Raw genomic sequence first — 18,811 nt, forward strand, 5'->3', positions numbered from 1 at the left:
TTAAATAAATAAATAAATAAATAATATTAATTAAATAAATAAAATTAAATTAATTAAATTTCACTCTCAGATGCCCGTGGGTAGCTATCAGCCTGTCCTTGTACCATGTAGGCTCTGTCTCTTGTATTCCAGATGTTAAGCTTTGAGCATCCATGTTCTGGATCAAGATTACTACCTCTAGCTGCCTAGTAGACCACTATGACTACTGGTTGATAAAATTTGGCCAGAGCTATGTTTTCATAGTGTGCTCCACAGATAATTAATATTTCCTGGTAGAATAAGTAATCCTGTCTGAAATCTAGAAAAGGAAATAGTGATATGTTTTGTTTTGTTTAATTGTTGTTGTTAGATGCTGTTGAGTTGGTTCCAACCTCTAGCTACCTTCTGTACAACAGAACAAAACACTGCCTAGTCCCGTGCCATCCTTACCATCATTGCTGTGTTTGAGCCCACTGTGTGTATCCATCTCATTGAGAGTCTTCCCCTTTTTTTGCTGACCCTCTATTTTACCGAGCCTGATGTCCTTCTCTGGGGAATGATTCCTCCTGATAACATATCTAAAGTGTGTGAGGCCAAATCTCACCATCCTCACTTCTGAGGAGCATTCTGACTGTACTTCTTCCAAGACATATTTGTTAGTTCTTCTGGCAGTCCATAGTATATTCAGTATTCTTTGCTAACACTGTAATTCAAAGGCATCAATTCTTCTTTGATCGTCCTTATTCATTGTCCAACTTTCACATGTATATGAAGCAATTGAAAATACCAGGGCTTGGGTCAGGCACCCAAGTCTTCAAGGTGACATGTTTGCTCTTTAACACTTTAAAGAAGTCTTTTGTAGCACATTTGCCCAGTGGAATATATCATCTGAATTCTCGACTGCTGCTTCCATGGGCATTGATTGTGGATCCAAGTAAAATGAAATCTTTGACAACTTCCATCTCTTCTCCATTTATCATGATGTTGCTTATTGGTCCAGTTGTGAGGATTTTTGTTTTCTTTATGTTGAGGTGTAATCCACACTGAAGACTGTAACTTTGATCTTCATCAGTGAGTGCTTCAAGTCTTCTCCACTTTCAGCAAGCAAAGTTGTGTCATCTGCATATCACAGATTGTTAGAGTCTTCCTCCACTCCTGATGCTGTGTTCTTTTTCATATAGTCCATCCTCTTGGATTATTTGCCAGTCATACAGATTGAATAAATATGGTGAAAGGATACAACCCTGACACACACTTTTCCTGATTTTTAATTCACACAAAATCCCCTTGTTCTGTTCAAATGACTGCCTCTTGATCTTTGTACAGGTTCCTCATGGGCACAATTAAATCTTAAGGTATTTTCATTCTTCACAACATTATCTATAATTTGTTGTGATCCACCCAGTCGAATACCTTAACATAGTCAAGAAAACACAGGTAAACATCTTTCTGATATTCTCTGCTTTCAGCCAAGATCTGTGTGACAAAAAACAATGATATCTATCATTCCACATCCTCTTCTGAATCCAACTTGAATTTCTTGTCAATGCACTGCTACAACTGTAAAGTTCCCTTACCTGTATTTTAAATATTTTAAATATAAAGTTACCAATTTCCAAAGAATCCAGTGTGCTTTTAATAATCATTGCATTTTTTAAAGTTGCACATGTACCCCAAAGGCTATTGTGATCAGTGTGTTTTAGCCAATAATCAGTAAAAGTACCATTCAATTCAGAGTATTTTCATATCATTTGTACTTTTACCTTCTGTTGCTAAACTTGTATGTTTTTGGTATTACTATTGCATTATTTCTTCAGTTCACCAAAATAAATCTGTGATGTGAATATCATTCATTGAAGGCCAAAAAAGTTATCAAAATAATAGTATAAAATGATTGCATTATAACATTAAAATGTAAAATTTAGTGAACCTATTCATTTTAATGTAAAATTTAGTGAAATAGATTCCAGTGCCCCTGGTCCTCTCATTGTTTTTCTCATCATCTGACACTTTGGGTTTACAACAATAGTAAAAAATGTACCATCCAATTAGTTTGCACATTAACAATACATGTCTAGCAGTAATGAACACTGAGGAGCGAGGCAGGAGTGACACTGGCTATAATGGTTAAGGTTAAGTGTCAATTCTACTGCACCATGATTCTCAGTGGTTTAGCAGCTTTGTAATTTAATTTCGCAGTTATGTAATAATGTAGTCATCCTCCATTTTGTGATCTGAAGTGGTCATCCTCCATCTTTGCATAATGCCAGTTTTCACATAATGATCTAGTCTTTGGAACCTAACCATGTCAGTAAGTGATGAGTACATATATGAATAATGTTGTTGTTGTTGTTGTTGTTATATGCCGTCGAGTCACACCTGACTCATAGCGACCCCTCCTTGGGTTTCCAAGGCAGTATCACTACAGAAGTAGATTGCCCCATCTTCGTTCTGAGGAGTGACCAGTGGGTTTGAACCACCAGCCTTCTGGTTAGCAGTCAAGTGCCTTAGGCACTATGCTACCAGAGCTCCTGTATATTAATCAGGTATATATTGATAGGAATATGATGATTTTGCACAAGAAGTTAAAAAAATAGAAAGTTTTAATAATATGTATGACAGTGAATCTTTAAAAATTGTATTTTATAGATTTGTTATCTAGTTGTCCCAATCTCCAATATGTTTTCTGTTATAAAACGTTGTCAAATGGTGGCATGAAGTTCTTAGAATTGTAGCATCATATTCATCACAGTGAACTTTCCAGCAAATGAATTGAGTTTGTTTTGTGTTTTTTGTTTTGTTTTGTTTTGTTTTTTGTGTTTTTGAGAATGTTCACAAAATAGTGCCATATGAAGTAACTTCCCCTAAAGCCAGGGGAAGTCCAAAATTTTAAAGTTATCATTACAAGTTATAATAGAAACAGGTACAAGATAACACTTGGATTTGGTTTGTTAGTTGCTTGTTAGTAGCTTATAAAACCAGCCAGAAAGTTTATTACAAATATTCTATAAAACTGTTTTATTGAATGACAAGAATATGTTATCAAGACTTCATAATAGTATCAGCTGTAGTAGAGACAGCTCAGTTTCCAAGAGCACTTTATATGTCCAGTACTTGATATTGGTTATTCCTTGTAGAAAGAAATTAATAATATATAAGTTGGGCCATACTTAAAAGACACATCAAATCCTCCTATAAGAGAATATAAGGAAATATTGTCTAGGCCTAAATGCAACCAGAGATGATTTAAAATATATTTGCCTTTCTTCTTCCAAATTGAAACATTTTGCCTTCTCATATTTAAGTGTGAAATGGTTGTCAGTCCAATGTGATGGAGTGCTGAAAGGCAATCTTCAGTGAAAAATCTCTCCATGATGCTAGATCTGTGTTCAATCTTGATGCAAAAAACTAGTAAGAGGAAATATAGCATCGTAAAATCCTAGTAAGAGGAAATACAGCATAGCTAAGAACATATATCCTGAAACAGGACTCCTTGAGTTTGAAGGTAATTAACCCATTTGTGACTTAGTTCCCTCAGCTATGAAATAGAATAACAGTACATATCTCATGGGGTTTTTGTTGAATATTAAGTAATTGAATGTATATAAAGCACCAAGAACAATGCCTAATATATAGGAAACATTATGTTTACTATAACTTATCAGTAAATGCCTGAAAATCCTTACTGCCATTCCTAGTGATCTGAAATGAGTAGAAATTATCAATAAGAAGGAAAACTGAAAGTGGAACCAGATATACATATCTTGGTGAAGATTACAACTAGCATCATGCCTCCTACTATTATGTCTACTGAATTTTATTTTTTATTTCTATTTAGAAATTAGCATGATTTTTTAAAAACCTAAATATGATACTAATGTGTAGACTACATATCCTACTAATTGATTAAGAGTACTAGAAGTTGACAGAATACTGGGCTGAAAAATGACAACCAGATCCCTGAGGGAGCTCAAAACCCTACAGTATATGGAATTGTTACAGGATTAAGGGATGTTCAAACTAAGAACTGTTCTAGAGAAATGATAACGTAATTCTCATGTCTTAAAGGATGTCAAGTCCAAGAGAGATAAGATTTGATCTGTGAGGCTGCTAAGACAGAACTACAGCTTTTGGGTAGCAGAATGAGGAGGCATATTTTGTTTCAGTACAGGAAAGAACTTTCTACTGGCCAAAGCTCTCTTGAAAATAAAAGGGGCTGCTTGCCCCTGGGGGTTATAGCAGAGGTTTTACAGCCAGGGCTTTTGTGAAAGGAATTAAAGTTCAGTTTGGACCCAGTTCCTTCACAGTCTTAACTGGATGAATAGTCTTTCCAAGGAGAAAGTCATTCCTAGACTGTTTATAGATTGTGCCTTGCACTCCTAACATGCTGAGCCATGCTCCTTTCATACTTGCCTGTAAAATTAAAGGCAGATAGGGTATAGTGGGATGAGCACTTGACTCCAAATGAAGAGAGTTCAGCTTTACTCAGTTACTTTCTGTGGAACCTGGGGCTGGAGGGTTAATTTCCTCAACTGATTGATGTAAACTCCCCATCATGCCACTCTTACAAAGGATTAAAACATAGCAGTTGCCTCTGAGTCCAAACTGCCTCATGGAGACCCAATATGTGTGAAAGAAAACTGGGCTCCATAGGGTTTCCAGTGACTAATTTTTCAGACATAGGCCTCTAGTTCTGTCTTCTGAGGCTCCTCGTCGTGGATCTGAACCACCAACCTTTTGGCTAGCAAACAAGCATGTTAACGATATGCACCACATTAGGACTACGTTACAAATGATACACCCATTGTCATCCAGTCAGTTCCTACTTATGATGAGCCCATCTGTGTCAGAGTAGAACTGTACTACTATATAGGGAGGAGCTCTGGTAGCATAGTGGCTAAAGCACTTGACTGCTAACCAGAAGTCTGGCAGTTCAAACCCACCAGCCACTCCTCGAAAGGAAGGTTGGGCAATCCTACTTCTGTAGTGATACTGCCTCGGAAACCCAAGGAGGGGTCGCTATGAGTCGGGGCCGACTCGACGGTACGTAACAACAACATAACACTATATAGGGTACAATGGCTGTAATTGTATGGAGATTGGTCTCTTGGACTGTCTTTCATGGCACCACTGGGTGGACTCAAACCTCCAACCTTTTTGTGAATGGCCTAGCATATAACCGTATGCACCACTCAGACTCCTTTACCAAGAAAGTAGTGGCTATGCTGGTGATCCTGCCCATGGTAGTGATAACGATGGTGGTTCTGTTACTGCTGCTGACATTATGAATCTGCTGTCTCACCCACTTTGGCTCTTTAGAAGGCTGGAGTGTCCCCTGATTGTACTTAACAATCAATCCCTTTTTTCTTTCAGGCCGCTGTGCTCGCTGTGGGGAAAATGTCGTTGGGGAAGGGACAGGCTGCACTGCCATGGATCAAGTCTTCCATGTGGATTGTTTTACCTGCATCATCTGTAACAACAAGCTCCGGGGGCAGCCCTTCTATGCAGTGGAAAAGAAAGCATACTGTGAGCCCTGCTACATTGTAAGTTCCAGATTTGTTCCTGGTGTTTGCTAACAGTGTCTTCTTTGGCAGTAAGTCCCTCACTCCAGCAAGAATGTAATCATCAGATCTTTATTTCTCCCCAGACCTTACAATATGTGTATGTGAAGTGAATTGGCATATCTTAATTTATTCCTTCTTTCTATCCCTTGGTCATATATGTGAAGAGATAGGACTGCCATTCAGTTAGTGGTCTACTGGGAAGATCTTTGTCCTGTGACTTTTGAGCTTGTATGTACAAGTTAGCATTGTTTCTCCCTGAAGCATCAGAAGGTTTCTTAAGTAACAGACTCATACTTCTTGTTATTAAATCTCACCCTGCATTTGCAGGTTCCAGTGCTTTTAGAGAAACTTCACAGAATCTCTGGACTCATCAATGTTCTTTCAAACTCCTGGGCCTCTGAATCCCTTGTTATGCTATCTAGAATGTTTCTTACCTCCCATTCCCTAGCAGGCTTTCGATGATACAAATAGTTAATGGACCTATTTCTTATTTCTGAGTGTGAAGACCTTGCTTTAGCAGTGAGATTCATACCTCTCAGATACCCCTCAGAAGTACCTCCTTCCATTTTTAAATGCTTTGCTTGCATCCCTGAATGTCACAAGATTGAGGAAAGTCTAAGCTGACTGCATGGTGGGTTTCTAATATGTGTGGTTTAATTTCCAGTCACCATTCCAGAAGATCTCTGTGATTCTTGAAGATGCCAGCTTCTTCTGTTTTGGTTGCCTGTTACTAAACTGTGCTTATGACAAGGACATATATCCAAGAGATATTTAGTCATGTACTTGGGATAGCTGGGTGAATTCAAGTAATGGAAATTCTTACTGTCCTTTTTGACTTCTTTCTCACATAAAACCTTTAATCAAGGTTTTTCTCTAATGAGACCTATCCATAGTAACTCTAAAATGTAATTTAATTCTTATCAGAATTCATTTAAACTTTACTCAAAGACCTTTGTTCACTATTGATTTCAGAGTTCAGCTTAGCCTTCAGATGGATGTAGTAGCACTTTAATTTCTTCTGAACTCTCTTAAGTCCAATAAGTTGTATAGAAATACAAAGAGGTTTCTCTGGAAGAGGGCATTGGGCTGGGAGAATGAAATGACATTAGCTTGTTTTGAAGATGGAATCTGTATTAAGAAGGACTCTAGGCTATGTGTGTCTCTCCTGGAACCAAAGCCCTTAGTACAGGAATCACCTGAGAGGACACCCAGTCAGATTGCCTCATTACATGGGTGGGACTGCCCCTGGGTGGCACAGTTTCTACCAAACTGCTAATTTAAAGGTTGATGGGTTCAAACCCACCAAACAATGCCAGAGAAGAAAGATGTGTTTTTAACATTAGGGAACGTTTAAAAAAATCCCTGACATTACAGCCAAGAAAACCCTATGGAACAGCTCTACATGTGGAGTCTCCCCAAGTCGGAATAGACTTAATGGCAGTAGGTTTGATTTTTGGATGGTAGTGGTGGAGACTGATGTCCCAAAAACATCCTGCACAAAGTCCACATGGCAGAGAGATCCCAGCTTTTTATCCTTCCCCCCTTTTTTCCTCTAATAAAATCAGAGTTTTGAAGATGGCTCCTTAGTTTACTGTTGCTTTGTAAGGACCACCAGTTGCATGCTCAGAGTTTGGGCATGAGACTGTTGTTGTTGTTTGCCATCGAGTCCCAACTCATAGCGACCCCTCCTTGGGTTTCCAAGGCAGTATCACTATGGAAGTAGATTGCCCCATCTTCCTTCTGAGGAGTGGCTGGTGGGTTTGAACCGCCAGCCTTCTGGTTAGCAGTCAAGTGCCTTAGGCACTATGCTACCAGAGCTCCTAGGACATGAGACTAGTCTAATATAAATATTTATGGCTGCTAATATTCATCATTGATCAGCCTAAAGTTATATTTAAATTTTTGAATAAAATTTAACTTTTATGTAGTTTTAAGAGAAAACACACCAGTAATGTCTTCAGCTCTGATTCAGTGATTTTTCTATGGTCTCTTGAATCCTTAATCAAGTCAGTTATGACTCATAACAACCCTAAAGGACAGAGTAGAACTGCCCCATAGGGCTTCCTAGGCTGTAATCTTTATGGAAGTGGAGCGCCAGGTCCTTTCTTCCACAGAGCCACTGGTAGCTTGTGGGTTTGAACTGCTGACATTTCTGTTAGCAGCCAGTTGCTTAACCACCAGGTCTCCTCATAGTTCAACAGATTTGTTTCAATAAGGCACTGTAATAATTTTATATATGCTTTGTTTTGTATTTTCTGTTGATTAACTTAATATTCATTTGTATATAGTTTCCCAGTTCATAATCTTTATTTTTAGCTTTTTATCTATTTAGTGTTACATTGTATTTATAAACTACATTCAAAAGCCATTTGCCACTCAAAAGATATTGGATGTTTTCCAGTCTTGGAGTATTGTAAATAACTTGCCTGTAAATAAGTAAAATTTTGTATTTTTCATTTTGAATTCCTTTCTTAGCATAAATTCTTTCATTCCTGTTACCAAGTTAATTTTAAGATAATTTTGAGGGCCTTTGTATTACCTTAGTAAGTTTCTATAGAAAGATTTTTCACAATCTCAGAACCATCAGTACTGAATCCATACACTAAACTGCAACCGTTCCACCAATATTGGGTTTTCATATTTATTTTTTATTTTGTCCCAGTTCAATAAGTTTAGTATGTTAACTTTAGTTGTTTTGATTTGAATTTGTATAATTATTAGCAATATCAAGGAAAGCTTAGTTTCAATTATTTTTGTAGATTTATGTAAATGATGAGAATAAAATGAAGAGCAATAAAATTTCCTTAGGAAATAATGTGATAGAAATTGAATTTATTGGTTCTAGCTGAATGTAGCCCTGGTGGTAGAGTAGTTAAGTGCTCGTCTGAAAGTCAGTGGTTCAGACCCCACACCTGCTCTGCAGAGAAAGATGAGGCAGTTTGCTTCCTTAGAGATTATTGCTTTGGAAACCCTATGGGACATTTCTACTCTGGATCACTATAAGTTAAAATTGACTCAACAGCAAAAAGTTTAGAGTTTGTTTGGTTGTAGTAGTCCTACATCTCCTCTGTGACTCTGGGTAAGTCATCTAACCTTTCTGAGCATCAGTGTCCTCATTTTTTAAAGGGAGATATTTGCTTATTCCCTGTCCTCAAAGAGAAGGAATTAACAAAATCATGGATGTGATATTTTATAAGTGATGAAATTGTTTACTAATATAAGGGCTTAATCTGATTAATAACATTATTACCATTGCTTTTTTCACTTGGTATAATGTGAAACAGTGTAGAAACCCTCCAAGACTGGGTTCCTGGCTGCAGTTGCTATAGTAATACAAAAATAAATAAATGCCATAGAAGGAATATGAGGACATATTTAAGAAGAGCTTAAGATATTTTTTATGTTGGTATAAGTATGAAGAGTCCCATGAGTCAGAATTGACGTGATGGTAACAGGTTTGGTTTTAGGGTTTTACAAGCATGAAGGATAGTAACAGTGCTTCCTGCTTTTGTGCCTTCTGCCCTTAACGAGATGGGTTTATTCATAACTTTAGAGTGAACAAAAGAATTGCCCTTCTCTCCTTAGCATTGCAGAGGAGTCTATGTCTAGGAACACAGCACATCAAATACTTGCTGCAAAAGTGTGTTTACGAAATGGCAGCCAAAGGTCCTCCTTAGAAAGGAAATAAGTGAATCAAATCTAACTCCTAACAGCAGCTGTGGAAGTCAGTACAGACATTTTTATTAGAGTTGAAATTCGAGTGGTTAAAGGGCCTCTGGAAATAGGAGGCCAACTGCACAGGAGTCTAAATACTTTAAGGTACCTGACCTTGGCACATTAGTACAGAAGCCTATCTAAGATATGGCAGTTACAGCACATGCCCTTGGCACCACTTAAAGGGGGCATCAGTGAACAGTTTCTGCTAACCCCGTCTGGCCCAACACCCTTCCTCACTCATGGTAAACATGCAGAGGTGTAGCTGGGGCGTTGAGGGAGATACTTGCCCCCAGGTGCAAGTCTAAGGGGACACCCGACCAGGTGTAGAATGTATCCTAGGTGCCACAAATATGAAAAGTACCTGACCGAGGCAGCCAGACAAGAGGGAAATGGTGTTTCTGCTAATGTGTTGTTGCTATCAACGTCTATTCTTAAAATTCGGGAAACAGTGCAATTTAGAGATTGCCCTGGACACTTGTTGCCCTCACTAACCCCTACATTAGTGGCAAAGACACTAGTATCCTTTTGGTCCTTATGTCACTAAATGGCTGCAGTTATCATTCTTACTGTTCAACCTACACTAAGAGCTACCGTTTTTGTATCTCTGCAGGAAAGTTCCCCTTTTATTTGCTCAATTTGTCCTAGTAAAATGTTTTAAAAGTGGTTATGGCCTGCACTTTATGTGGGTGTCAGAAAAGGAACCTAAAGTGTGGACTAAACCTGAAAAATCCACATGAACATGAACTTCCTTTCACCTCTTTTCTTATTGCCCACCTCTGCTCCTTCATCTCCAAGGAACATTTGTCCTCCCGGATCTCTACATCATCATCCCCCAAGCACTCTCCCAGGAAGGAGAGAAATGCTTCAAGGAAGAAATACCAAATTTGTCAAGTGCTCTCTTGAGAGGTGTAGCCATTCTGTCTACTATGAATAGTTAGTTCTTCCATTTGTGCAGCCAATTACGTTTTACAGTGCTCCTGAGCATCTGTTATTACATATTATGATACCTATTAGAACCCTGTGAAATAGATATCATTAGTCCTTTTTTAAAAATGTATGGCTTTGAAGTTTTCAAAATAAAAGGCAAGAAAAAGATACTAGGAACAGATCTTCTAACTTGCAGTTTATGCTGAGTCCATACTACTTCCCTGCAACTAATGTTCAGCTTCTAAAGACATGAACATCCTGACAGCTCCCACCCTCCTCATTTAAAATCATCTGTAACTATCTCTAAGATTTTAATTGAAGACTGCATGAATCCTACCTTCCAACATTGCAGAACTTGACATGCTGAACTTCTACAGAGAAAAAATCATATGCCTCTTTCTTTCTTGAGTATTTACATATGGTTCTCCCTGAAATGCCTCAAGTTAAAAAGCAAAACTTTTTTTTTAATGGTTAAAAGTAATTGTAATGACTAACATTTGTTTAGTGCTTTTGCTTTTACAAAGCACTTTTCTTGTTTCTCATTTTGTCCTGTAAAGATCCTAGGCAGTGTATGTATACAATTATTATCGCCTTTATTTCCAGGAGTAAGAAACTGAGTCTTAGAAAAAGTAAGCTTGCTCGGTTCCACAGATTGTGAGTGTCAGAGCCAGGACTTGAACCCTGAACTTTGATTCCCAAAGCTACCTCTATCCATGTATCCAACAGAAATCACTGGAAATCTCTTTTGTTGTTACTAGGTTTCCTTTTTCCTAATTTTCTTCTATGACTATTTCTTCCTAATGTGAAGTTTTCAAAAATAATAGTTAACCCAGTCACTGAATTTTATAAATGTGGCATTTGCCTAATTTTAGATATGTTAGGGAAATGTTGATTTCAGAATAATCTTTCTTATATGTATTAAAGAATCACTACCATAAGGAAGAAATTATTTTATTAAAAAAAATAATTATTTATTATATGTATAGTTAATTATATATTGAAGAATTGATATATATTAATATATATCCTAAGTTTTTAAGCCTTGTTAAGCTTATTAGAAAAAAATTAGAAAGCAGTAGAGAAAAGTCAGTATTTTCCTAATCTAAATCTAATCACCATTTACACTTTGCCACATATACTTTGTCTATTTCTATATACTAATGTATGTGAGTTTATGTGTAGTTACCCAGAAGCACAATGGGATCATACCATGGATACTAATTTGTAACTTGCTTTTGTTACATAAAAGACTATCAACTTTTTCCCTCTATAATAATAGTCTTTAAATAATTCATAGACATTCAAAAAGAATATATATCACCTACATATACTTTCTGAAAAAGTTACTCAAAGTAATATCCAAGCAGACAAATAAATTAATCAAAATAAAATGTGAGAAAAGTCCAGAACAAATAAAAATTGTCACAAGCAAGGAAGCCATAAAAGCTGTTGTACAGTTGTGTCCAACTCATAGCGACCCCTTCTTGGGTTTCCGAGGCGGTATCACTACCAAAGTAGATTGCCCAACCTTCCTTCCGAGGAGTGGCTGGTGGGTTTGAACCGCCAGCCTTCTGGTTAGCAGTCAAGTGCCTTAGGCACTACGCTACCAGAGCTCCCTGTTAATCAAGGAACCAATAAAAGCATCTTAAAATAAAGGGATGGGCAAAGATGGTATAGTAAACCCAGACCAAAATAAATGATAAATTTCATAATACTGCAGTATTAATGGCAGTTGAGGTACAGTTCAAGACAAAACCAATTAAATGGACCAAACCAATTGTTTGTTGATCAAAATTACAATTCCTGATGAAGACCCACCCTAAGTCTTTCTTCATGAAATAACATTGCATTGAAATATATAACACAAAAATATTGATGAAATATAAGATGAAAGTGGGAAACCATATTTTTATGACTTTGATATAGTTCTTTCAATCTCTGACATATCATTTATGAGTTAAATTATGTGATTAATAAGATTGATTTAATCAATGATCATTGATCTATACCACCAAAGATATCCTATCTTCTTGCCAAATCTCCATGGAAGACTTAGAAAGAAAAAATATCAAAAGACTGTAAAAGGAAAAGAAAAACTCCAAAAGGAAACTGTAGGCAGTTCCTACTTTTCCAGGCAGATTTGCACCTAGTACAGTAGTAATCCAAGAAGTTTATTAAAAGATAAGCAAGTATAAACTCTTGAGTCAAAAAAAATATTAGAAAGTCATGATGATGATAATACTGCATGGCAATGGAATAAGGTGTAACCCAAGTTGAATTCCAAATTAACCTAGTATCTTTAATTGAACAAGAAAGAATATAAATTAAGGAGCAACAAAAGCAGCATAAAGAAAGAATAATTAGTTAAAATAAAAACAGCAGTTGATAAATTGGAAAAGACCTAAATAACTTTAGGTCTAAGAGATGATTCTTTGAAATGAACAATAAAGTGAACATTGGTAACAATAAGAAAGAGAGAAAACAAAAATTCCAGAAAATTCAGAATGAAAAGGAAGCTCAAGCATAGAAATAGAAGATTTTTTAAATTATTAAACTTAAAATTTTATATAAAGGGTCTATTTTCTGTGCAAATCTTACAGGGAAGAAACCATGAGTAACCTCCTAAATGTGGGAGAGCTCTTCTACCTGAGAGAGACCCAGGAAATCTCACTAACAGGATTTTGCAGATTTTCAAAGAATGGATGACTCCTCTGCTATTTCAACTTTCATACCTTAGCAAGAGAAGAGATGCATTCTAGGGCATTTTATAAAGTTATCATGATACCAATAATAATTCCTTATGTAGATTAACCCCTCAAAAGAAAAAAAAAAAAAAATCTCTACTCTACACTACTCTAACTTATACAAATACACAAATCCTAAATGAAATGTTAGCGATTTGAATGCCACATAAATGTTATGGTCACATCCACGTAATTCCATGATTGCAGTATGAGGTCATTTAGATCTTTTACATTATGCTTTGTATTAATATATCAGAAATAGAAAAAGAGCAAGCCAGTCATCTTTGTAATGGTCAAAAGGGCCTTTAATGAAATTTATCACCCATTCTAACTTAAAGACAAAAACAGACCCCAGATAGAATAAGGGGGGAAAAAAGGTAAAACAAAATGCAAATTCCTAAAAAAAAAAGGCCAGATTTACTGGACCAGTAGAGACTAGAGGAACCCTTGAGACTGTTACCCTGAGATACCCTTTAAACTTAGAACTCAGTCCACTTCTGGAGGGTACCTATCAGCCAAAAGACAGGGGGGCTAATAAAATAAATAAATACTAAAACCATGGGTACTGTGCTCCTGTACACTGTCATCTAAGTGAGGCCTCGTGGTCAGCATCTTTCCTGGACCAAACATGAGAAGGTAAGGGGGACAAGGAAGTTGTTGTTGTCGTTATGTGGTGTCAAGTCAGACCTGACTCATAGCGACCCCTTCTTGGGTTTCCCAGCGGTAGCACTACAGAAGTAGATTGCTCAACCTTCCTTCCGAGGAGTGGATGGTGGGTTTGAACCGCCACCCTTCTGGTTAGCAGTCACGTGCCTTAGGCACTACACTACCAGAGCTTCTAAGGAAGTTAGATTAATGGAAACAAAATAACCAAAATGGAAATAATATGAGTGCTGACATACTGTGTAAAGTCTAACCAGTGTCACTAAACAGTACGTATAAACCAAAAATCAAACTCACTGCCATCTAGTCAATTCCAACTCATAGCAACTCTACAGGACAGAGTAGAACAGCCCCATAGAGTTTCCAAGGCTGTAAATCTGTGTGGGAGCACACTGCCTCATCTTTCTCCCATGGAGCAGCTGATGATTTGGAGCCTCTGACCTTTTGGTCAGTAGCTGAATGTTTTAACCACTGCGCCATGCCACCAGAGCTCCTTGAATAATATGTATAGATATTGTTATATGAGAACCTAATTTGCTATGTATATTTTCTCCAAAATCACAGTAAAATATTTTTTAAAAGGGATAAGAAGCAACTGCAACAACGCAAACAGAGTAAAAGGAGACATTTTTAATTAAACAGACTGATCAATGACCAGCCTCCTCCCTGGATCCAGATACAACCAGAATCATCCCTATTATATTAATACCATTATTGACATTCTAACCCTTGCCAGGGATATTGGGAAACAGAGAAAAAAAAGTTAAAAATGTATGTATTTTAATGTAAAGGAAGACTGGGCAATCTGCTTCTGTAAAGATACCACCTCGAAAACCCAAGGAGGGCCCGCTGTGAGTTGGAATTGTCTCAACAGCAGTGAGTTTGTTTTTTTTGGTTTATGTAGTATTTCTAACATAGACAAAAGTATAAAGCATAAGACAGCAAAGGCTCATGTACCCATAATCCAATTTAAGCGATAAAACATTAGAAATTTAACTGAAATTCCTTAGGTTGTCATCCCTAATCACATTCCCAAAACCCTTACAGAGTTAACCACTATCCTAAATTTTGTTTTGATCATATCCATCCATTCTTAAAAATGCTTTTACTACATACATGAATGTCTAAACAATATATAGTGTTGCTGCCATGTTTGTTTCTTAATTTTAAATGAATGTCATTATATCATCTATATTTTTATGACTTTTTCTCTCAAAACTATGTTTATGAGATTAGAATGTACACTCATTTACAAATGATTGGATCGTTTTTACAGAAAACCTGAGGAAATCTAAGATATTAGAAATAAAGCTTAGCATGCTAATAAAACAAAATTATAAATGTAGATTTTGAAAACAGAACAGGAAAATATTCCTCACAGAAGCAGCAAAAGCAACAGCAACCAAAAAAATTAAAAAAAAAAAAAATCACGTAGGTAAAACTTTAAAAATGTAAAGGATCTAAGTAAGAATGCTATAAAATGTAACAGGGATAATTAACTCATGAGCGAAATGATTTTGGGATTGAATGTGCTTTGGAAAGCACCTCTCCCTTTAACAAGTATTTGTGCTATCACCCAGTAATTATAAAAGAGCAACACTCTCAGTGGGAGAACGAATAACTTACTGCACTGCCCTTTGCTAATGCTGTTTATTTGGCCCTTGCCCCAAATAGCTCCCAGCATTTTGCCCTTCTTAGTTTCTGCTCATTACAGAGTGCTCCAAAAAGGCACTTGGTTGTTGTTAGATGCTGTCAAGTAATTTCCACTCACAGCAACACCATGTGACAGACAGAACTGCCCCATAGGGTTATGAGAGCAGATCGCCAGGTCTTGCTCTCATCAAGCCCCTGGGTAGGTTTAAACCACCAACCTTTCTGTTAGCTCAAGAGAACTCAGAGACAGTGAGGCACAGACCTGTAAATAGGTTGCCCAGAACAGCAAAGAGCCTAGCTGACCATAATCTTTCCCTCCCAGTTTCTATCCAGAATTACTTTAACTTCTGTTGTCATAGAATTAAAATATTTTTCAAGGGCCAGAAGGAACCCTAGAAAGTCAATAACATCATTTTTATAGCTGAAAAACTAAAGAACTAAAGTCCAGAGAGCTGAATGATTTGCCTGAGGTTATATAGTTTATTATGGCAGTCAGGAATAGAAACCATGAGCCTTGAAGAGGTCTTCAAAAACTGCTTTCTTTGGGTCTGACATGAATAGCCATATGTGGCGACAAGGCCTGGAGAGACATCCCTAGAAAATGTTGGATTTAGTAAATTTTGGTTGGAGAGTGTAGAAATAGGAAAGTGTTTGCTTCAACCCTAACCAGGATGGCGGGTCTCAAATTTCCAGGTTAAATGCCTCTGAAACTTTATGCTAGAACCTTCCCACTGCCCTAGTTTGTTTATTTTTAAATCAAGCATGAAATCACCACTCTCTGTTTGCCAGAATTTGGATGAATGTCAGCATCAGGCCACTGTAATAATGGTTTAAGATTATTTAATCCCATTACTTATACACTTCATTAGGCTGAGTGAATTGTTGGCAGTGATTCAGTAAACTTCCTACTTTAGAGATAAAAGGATGGAAAGAAAATAGGGAAGGAGTCTGTTCCTCATTTTCTTTCCTATTTATCTTATATCTCTTAAAGGATAAAGGAATGATAATTACCCAGCTACAGCATAGAATTGAAATGCTTTGCACCATCAGAAAAAAAGCAGTATCTAGGACCTTACGTTTCCAATTAGAAGGAAAAGGCACAGAGCAGTGTTTGGGTGCTTGTGTGTTTATGTTATGAAATCAGTCCTAAAAATAAATTTGAAAGTAAGTTTAAATTTCAAGGGTCCTAGGAAAGATATTCAATCCTTTACTTAGGGGGCCTGCTGCGAGTTATTGAATGATTTTAAAGAAAGTATGGAATTTAAAGTCAGAACGGATTCACGCCCAGTTTGGCCAGCTACTGTTTTGCAGTCACTTTGTTTTAGCTTCAATTTCCCCACATATAGAACAAAAGTGGTAATTCTTGATTCACATGGTTATGTGGGGCAACTGAGGTTTTAAAGAGGCAGTAACAGCTAAACAGAAACAAAACGTGGGGGTTTGAGCACTGATTAACTACACCATGGCCCAGCCCTGGGCTGTACATACAAAATCTACAAAGAAGTATTTTGCAGTTTTGCCTTACTTGAATCACCAAGGGGCAGTTACAAGTTAACATTTCATTCTCTGGAATATAAGCAACAGACTGCTGGCTTGAGAGATCCTAGAGTCTGAAGGAGAGCAGATCTTGAGTCTGGAAGCTTGGTTTTCTCACAAATGTGGCCAGCGGTTAACTGCTTCAGAATCAGATGAGTTCATCCATAAATGGCTAAGTACTGCGCCCCTCCCCAGAATTTCTGCAGAAGGAGCCAGAAATTTTGTACTTTTTCAAAGTTCTTGAAGGGGATTCTTATGCACACTTGAATTTGAGAGCCACTTCCAGGGCAGCTCCTCCAAGGAATGGCCCCAAAATACTTCAACAAGTTTATCTACCATCTCTCTTCCACATCTCTTGGACAAACTGAACTCTCTTTCCTCAGACATTGATGTATTAGACTACTGAGTCTTTGCCCAGGCTGTCATCTCTCTTGTGCCTTCTTCCATCTCTATCATTTGAAAATGTGTATCAGCCAACCTAAATCACAAAGGTTTCCTGGTTCTTCCTCAACTAGAAAGGAGCCTTGGTGGTTCAGTAGTTAAAACATTTGGCTGCTTACCTAAAGGTCGCTGTTTCAAACCCACCAGCAGCCCTGTGGGAGAAAGATATGGCAATATGCTTCCCTACAGATTTATAGCCCTGTGGGGGCGGGGGGGGGGCAGTTCTACTGTGGAATATTTTTGTTTTACTTATCTCATAAGACTTAGCCTAGCTAATTAGTTAACCAGTTACCATCAAGTTGATTGCATGCAACCCCATGCATGTCAGAGTAAAACTGTGCTCTACAGGGTTTAAAATGGCTCATTTTCCAGAAGTAGATTGCCAGGTCTTTCTTCTAAGGTGGCTGTCAGAAGAACCTCCAACATTTTGGTTAGCGGTTGAGTGCATTACATGTTTGCACCATCTACTGGTATTGTAGTATTGTAAGTCATTTGAGTCCTTGACACATTCCCTTTCTGATTTGAAACCCTTAAAGTGATAGGGGGCATTATAGGGGTCATATCTGATTCATCTTTTGTCTTTTCTGCAGTTCTTAATAGAGTAAGTGAGCGTATTACTGCTTCAATATTTATGGGAACAGGGACCCTATTTCACTCCAGACTCCAGTATCTCCTCCCAAAGTCATTGACTCATGTACCCTTTACTTCCCCTTTGGTGTACCTTGGACTTGACACTGTGTATGTATATAAAAAGGAAAGAGAAGAACTTGGCTCCAGGAGCCTATGAGCAGAGTCATTGCTGAAATGTAAATATAAAAGATTGAAAGGAAAGATGTGAGAGTAAAGCCAGCTGTCTAGCTTCCAGCCATAGAATTATCATAAGAGCTGCTTCACTCAAGGTCAAACACACAGACCTGGCTTGTACATAAAAAATGCCAGAGAGTTTGAATGCAGAGTCTCTGATGTTCTGATGACTTTGAATGGGACATGGTAATTCCCTCCCACAGCCAAGCTTACTTAAAACCAGAAAACCAAACTGACCGCTGTGTATTTGGACCTGACTCATAGCGACCCCTCCTTGGGTTTCCAAGGTAGTATCACTATGGAAGTAGATTGCTCATCCTTCCTTCCGAGGAGTGGCTGATGGGTTTGAACCACCAGCTTTCTGGTTAACAGTCCAGTGCCTTAGGCACTGTGCCACCAGAGCTAACTTCAAAAAAAAAAAAAAAAACAAGAAAAAAGCCTATTTCCTGGATCTCTTTTGCTCACCTCCCTATGGAGTAAGGGGATATCAGCCAAGGCTGACTTCATTATCATCTTGAGGCAGGTGCTCTCTTTTGAGTGCTTAATAGTGACAAGGGTCTGTTGTTGTTATTGTTAGTTGCATTGGAGTAGATTTTCAACTCATAGCAACCCTATGTGACCAAGTAGAATGGCCCCTTAGGGTTTCCTATGCTAGTGTAGTGCCTAAGGCACTTGACTGCTAACTAGAAGGCTGGCAGTTCAAACCCACCAGCCACTCCTTGGAAGGAAGATGGGGCAATCTACTTCCATAGTGGTACTGCCTCGGAAACCCAAAGAGGGGTC

The 18,811-nt window shown here is 37.7% G+C and overlaps 1 protein-coding gene across 1 annotated transcript in view; it reads left to right on the forward strand.

Moving 5' to 3' along the window:
* LOC103192915 (LIM domain containing preferred translocation partner in lipoma) overlaps positions 1 to 18,811 on the forward strand; it is a 637,368-nt gene that overhangs the window by 481,656 nt on the left and 136,901 nt on the right. Inside the window, exon 6 of the mRNA XM_042780290.1 lies at positions 5,353 to 5,522. Within this exon, the coding sequence (XP_042636224.1) occupies positions 5,353 to 5,522 (170 nt within the window). The remainder of the gene's footprint in view (positions 1 to 5,352; positions 5,523 to 18,811) is intronic.

Source organism: Orycteropus afer, unplaced genomic scaffold, assembly GCF_000298275.1.
Source record: "Orycteropus afer afer isolate SDZICR_OR568_19922 unplaced genomic scaffold, OryAfe1.0 scaffold00032, whole genome shotgun sequence".
NCBI lineage: Eukaryota > Metazoa > Chordata > Mammalia > Tubulidentata > Orycteropodidae > Orycteropus > Orycteropus afer.